The 5,000-nt window shown below is 41.3% G+C and overlaps 1 protein-coding gene across 1 annotated transcript in view; it reads right to left on the bottom strand.

Annotated features, from left to right (window-relative positions):
• LOC137997390 (coiled-coil domain-containing protein 172-like) overlaps window positions 1-5,000 on the bottom strand; it is a 60,707-nt gene that overhangs the window by 6,796 nt on the left and 48,911 nt on the right. Inside the window, exon 4 of the mRNA XM_068843352.1 lies at window positions 1-89. This exon is cut by the window's left edge and continues 7 nt beyond it. Coding sequence (XP_068699453.1) covers window positions 1-89 — 89 coding nt within the window. The remainder of the gene's footprint in view (window positions 90-5,000) is intronic.

The raw sequence follows: 5,000 nt of genomic DNA, 5'->3' as shown, positions 1-5,000 counted from the left end.
TTGGGGCGCTCGAGATTCTTTTCCTCTTTCCTCTTCCGTAAAAATCAAAGTTGGTCATAAAGTCAACAGCATCTTTAGCAAATCTTCTTCTGAATGGATGGAAAATAGACAAGCATAAATTGACATCTCCTTTTAGTCTTCTTTCGCGACAAAACTTTAAGCAATCATGGCAACTCTAAGGATGGCTACATAGTAAGGCTGCAAAATTTACCCTTTCAGGTTTAAACTCCACTGCACTTTTTGGTTACCAGAAAATGAACCCGCACAATTTTCCAAAAGACTGAATTTTGTTAATTCAACACCTAATTTTGCCGGAGTAAGTTTATTTCACAGGAATCGTTACATTCATCACATATTAAGCCGCACACATATTAAGCCGCAGGCTGCTCTAGTTCAAAATTCCTTGGAATTTCCGAGCTTTCCTCTCTATGAAAAAAGCCAGAAACTAAGAACCTTTAAATTCTTGGAAATTCCATGTTATGCAATACTAAATTGAACCAAGAATACGTGAGGTACAGCCCTTGGGAATTGGACTTGAAATTCCCTGGAATCTCGTCCCAAGAGAAATTTCAAACAATGATTATGCAAAAATTTTTTTTTTTTTTTGGGGGGGGGGGAGGGGGGAGAAGAGGTGCAGTATGGGATTTGAGAAAATAGTGAATAATAATAATTATGAGCCAGTCAAATGATGAAGGGTTCAGTATCCTTTCAGAATATGAATTTGCATTCCTTCTGGTGTATGAGGGGTTAATTATTTTTGTTTGAAACATACACGTACATTTGTTAACAACAAATTAACCACTCAACTGTTACATCACCTTTAGGGTGTCATGGTCTACAGTGCAAGTCTTTACATGATCTCACTCCAATGAATCCTTGCAATATGTTTTGTACGTCCAGTACTGATTACGGTTTCAGAGAATCAATTAAGGAACTTATATTGTTTTAGCATAAAACGGAGACCTTAAAGCATACGTGTAGCTTCCCTTATGGTGGCGCCACTTTACCGGACTCTCCTCCTCAGGATCCTAGATAACGTAACTCTCTGGGGGCTTTCAAAAGAAAACTGAAAGCTATTTTTATGCGGGAATAAAACTGACTGGTAATCCTGCTACACCGAATCTTAAAAAGTCTTATTGAAGCACTTACACCTATCTCGGGCAACCACTGTCTCGCACACATATTCCCAAATTTGTCAATGGTTGCTTATCGGAAGGACAAGTCTCTGAAACACTATCTGGTTAAAGCAAAAGTTCTTCATTTCAACTTAACAAACAAGAGTTTTACAAAGTAATTAAAGGTCAAGTGACAGCGTTACAACAGCTCGAGTGGAAAAGATGGGCCATAGTTTTAACTCAGCTAGCCAAACAACACATTGTTCATTTCACCTTGCCCGCTCGCAGAGCCGGCGGTCCATAATATAATATTTATTTTGTTAGTGACCTCAAAAGTTGTGTGCTGAAGACAGCATGGTTGGCAACGTTAAAATGCTTACCAAAAACATTCCTGTAAAGAGGGAGGTTGTAATTCAAACTTCTCTGACACAGGGTTCCCATAAAGACAAGTGTGGGCATTTTGCAGGAGGGGGCACACAACATAAATCTTTCCCATTGAACTTAAACCGATCTTCAATTGACTCTTGAAATCTATAGACTTGAACTGATTTGCAATACTCCCAAACAACCACCTTACTGAAACCCTTACCTGGCTCATCGCCTTGTAGGCAATTTGTTCAAGGCTGAGATGAACATTTCTGTAGGGGCATTGTAAGTGAACCCCCAAAGGAATTAAAGGCAGGGTCTTCAGAAAGGCACAAGGCTACACGCAGATCATTTAGCAACCCAGTCACATTTAGAATTGTACTGTCATAATAAAAGTTAAAAAAGTTTTACAAACTCGGAGCTAAAAGTTAAAACTTATGAAATATTTCGTCCGTTTTCAACCGGACTTCATCAGTCAATGATGTGAATGTTAAAAAGATGAATTTTAAAAAGGTTTTTTAACGCCTCTTGGGGGTTAGAATTGTGTCATAGATGGCTGCTAATTCGTAACCATTGTCTCTGTTTAACGCCGGTTTCGTAAGTTTAATTTGAATAGCTTCTTTTATCCTGCGTTTGAAGTTGTTAACTTCGGTTGATAGTACTTTTGTCTTATTTGGGTTCACCGAGTGGCCCTCCAGGCGACAATGCTCGTGAATAGCTGATGAACTTCTTGATTGGTGTTCTTTTACCCTGATTTCCAGAGAGCGGGCCGTTTCGCCAACGTACTCCTTCTTACACTTCTCACAATGGATCTGGTACACAGTACCGCATTTCTTGAGATTGACAGTTGTGTCCTTGACACGTACCAATTGTGATCTTAGAGAATTGACGGGTTTATGAATAAGTGTAACCTCATGTGACTTGAAAGCTCTTTGCAGGCGTTCCGAGATTCCTTTGATGTATGGCGTTGATGCATAGATTTTCTTCTCGTTTTGAGGCTCTTCGGTATCCTCTGTTGTAGATTTTGGATGTGGTATTGTTAGCATCCATTCTGGATAGTTATTCATTTTTAGAGCTTGCTTGACGTGCTGTGTTTCTCTAGTTCTGTCATCGTTTTCCGTAACCAAGGTCTGAGCTCTCAACATCAGGGTGTTAACCACAGCTCTTTTGTGTTGTAGATGATGGTTTGATTGGAAGTTTAGGTACTGGTCCGTGTGCGTAGGTTTGCGGTACACGGAGATCTTGGTAGAACCATCTTGGTTAATACTCACACAGGTATCAAGGAAAGGAATCCTGCCATCCTTTTCTTGTTCCGAAGTGAACTGGATATGTTGGTCAATGGAGTTTAGATGTTCTGAGAAGGAATCGACGGCGTTTTCGTGAATCTTGGCCATCGTGTCATCCACATATCGATACCACATAGTTGGAGGGGTGGGGGCGGTGTCCAGAGCTCTGCTCTCGAACTGTTCCATGTAGAGATTGGCCACTACAGGGGAAATTGGAGACCCCATGGCGGCTCCTTTCTTTTGTTTGTAGAATTCACCCTGGAATGTGAAGTATGTGCTCGAGAGGCACATCTCTAGTAGAACAGATAATTGGGCGATGTCTAACGGGCATCTATCCGGTAAGCTCTGGTCACTTTCCAGTTTGGCTCTGACAACTGGAATGGCTTCATTGATCGGAATGCTGGTAAACAGTGAGGAAACATCGTATGAAACGAGTTTCTGTCCAGGGGGTACTTCAAGTTCTGCAATCTTGTTGACAAAGTCTTCACTGTTGACGATGTGATGACTGTTGAGGCCAACAAGAGGTTTCATAATCTTAGCAAGGAACTTGGCAGTATCATACATCACGCTACCAATGCTCGAAACTATTGGCCGTAGCGGTACGTCTTTCTTGTTAATCTTGGGTAGCCCGTAGAACTTTGGGACATTCTCTGCTGTGGGGTACAGTTGATTGTAAAGATAATTAGGGATGTTTCATGTTTTTCCTCAAATGGACCACTCACGTCAGCGATCAAACCATTGGGGAGGACAATACTGTGAAACTTTATGCCATGCAGCCGTTTATGGCCATTGTAAATGACCCTTTGATTATGCTGTGGTCGTGCAATACGGTGGACACAGTTCCATCAATGAACCAAAAGCAATTCCTGACAGGTGCACAGCCAAAGCATAATTATGTGGCTGATCTTTTTGCAAGAAGGGCTGGTATCAGAACGGAGGACGATGGTGGTGGTGGGTATAAATATAGTCATTGGTCTCATTAAAAATTAACCACAGTTCAGTTGGATCCCAATATAGGGCACCATGTCAGTTTATTGACAGTGGTATGCTACCCTCTTCAGTAAAATATAGAGACCTTTCTTTTCGTCACAAACGGTCCCTTGTTGACAGTTTATTTTACGAGGGATTTTCAAATCTTTTTTAGCAAAACGCAACTCGGGTTTTGCACTCGGTATCGCTATGCATTTGCATCAAGTGTCTCAAATTCCCGATATGGAAAGATAGGCTTGGAAGAAAACGACTCGTACAAAACAAGAAAATCTTTTGTCGTTAATAATTTCTTCATTATTTGCTATAATCGAAAAGCATCTCGAAAACCACTAAGACCGCCGCAAGCCATAACATGAAGACAAAAAATTCCGTCACATCATGAAAGCATGACTACAGCAACTTGTACACACGCAATGTGGCGAGCCGAGCGCCTAGTCGGCAGCACAGTTCCTTCGGTCCGACCTCGTTGAGCTGCACCCTTAGTAATTCAGTCTCCGACTGCGAGAAAGGGCGATTAGCAGGTCAGATATTATTTTTTGTGAAATCAAAATGACTGCCATGAATATTCGTTATTCCAACCCTGAGTTCACCGATGCGATGGATAAATTATCTTTGCAGATTGTAAAATCCGAGGTACAAGATGCTCAACATGAAAACGGCGGGCGAAGAAAAATACAATTAGTGTTACTGCTCATAAAAGTCATCGTGCAAAGCTAAGTGAAAGGAAGGCTTTTTAGCACGGCTAATTCACCATGCGTTGCGACGAAACGGAAATCCGCGGAAAGCGTGTGCGAATATCGTACGAACTTCCATTCCCTGGACGAAAATGAGGGGATGTGGATTTGTTTCTTTACAAATAATTGAAGAAGCAGACGTGGAACTTGATTTTTTGTTGTTACTAGAATATTCGAACTGCATCCCGACTAAACTTACATGCGAGAATACAAAATAAACATACAAATCCACAGGCATCAAAACTTGACAAGACACAAGGCACCGCCAAAATCACTTCCTGAAATATGACTTCGGCGAGCTCACTGTCGTTGAGCATTGAGTATTGGAGTGAATCTCCACTGGTCGTGCATTGAAGTTCCTTAAGTAGATCTTTATATAACTTTCAAGGGCTCTGGTTTGCGAGGTCTTCCACCTTTGCTTTCCAAAGCTACCATTGTTCCATGAACATCATCGTCTGCTATGTTAACAATAGCAACAATTTTGCCGGTAATCAACCATTGTCGTCCGG

This window comes from Montipora foliosa, chromosome 3 (assembly GCF_036669935.1).
Source record: "Montipora foliosa isolate CH-2021 chromosome 3, ASM3666993v2, whole genome shotgun sequence".
Classification (NCBI taxonomy): domain Eukaryota; kingdom Metazoa; phylum Cnidaria; class Anthozoa; order Scleractinia; family Acroporidae; genus Montipora; species Montipora foliosa.
Note: the sequence above shows the minus strand (reverse complement) of the source record. Positions and strands in the feature narration are given on the sequence as shown.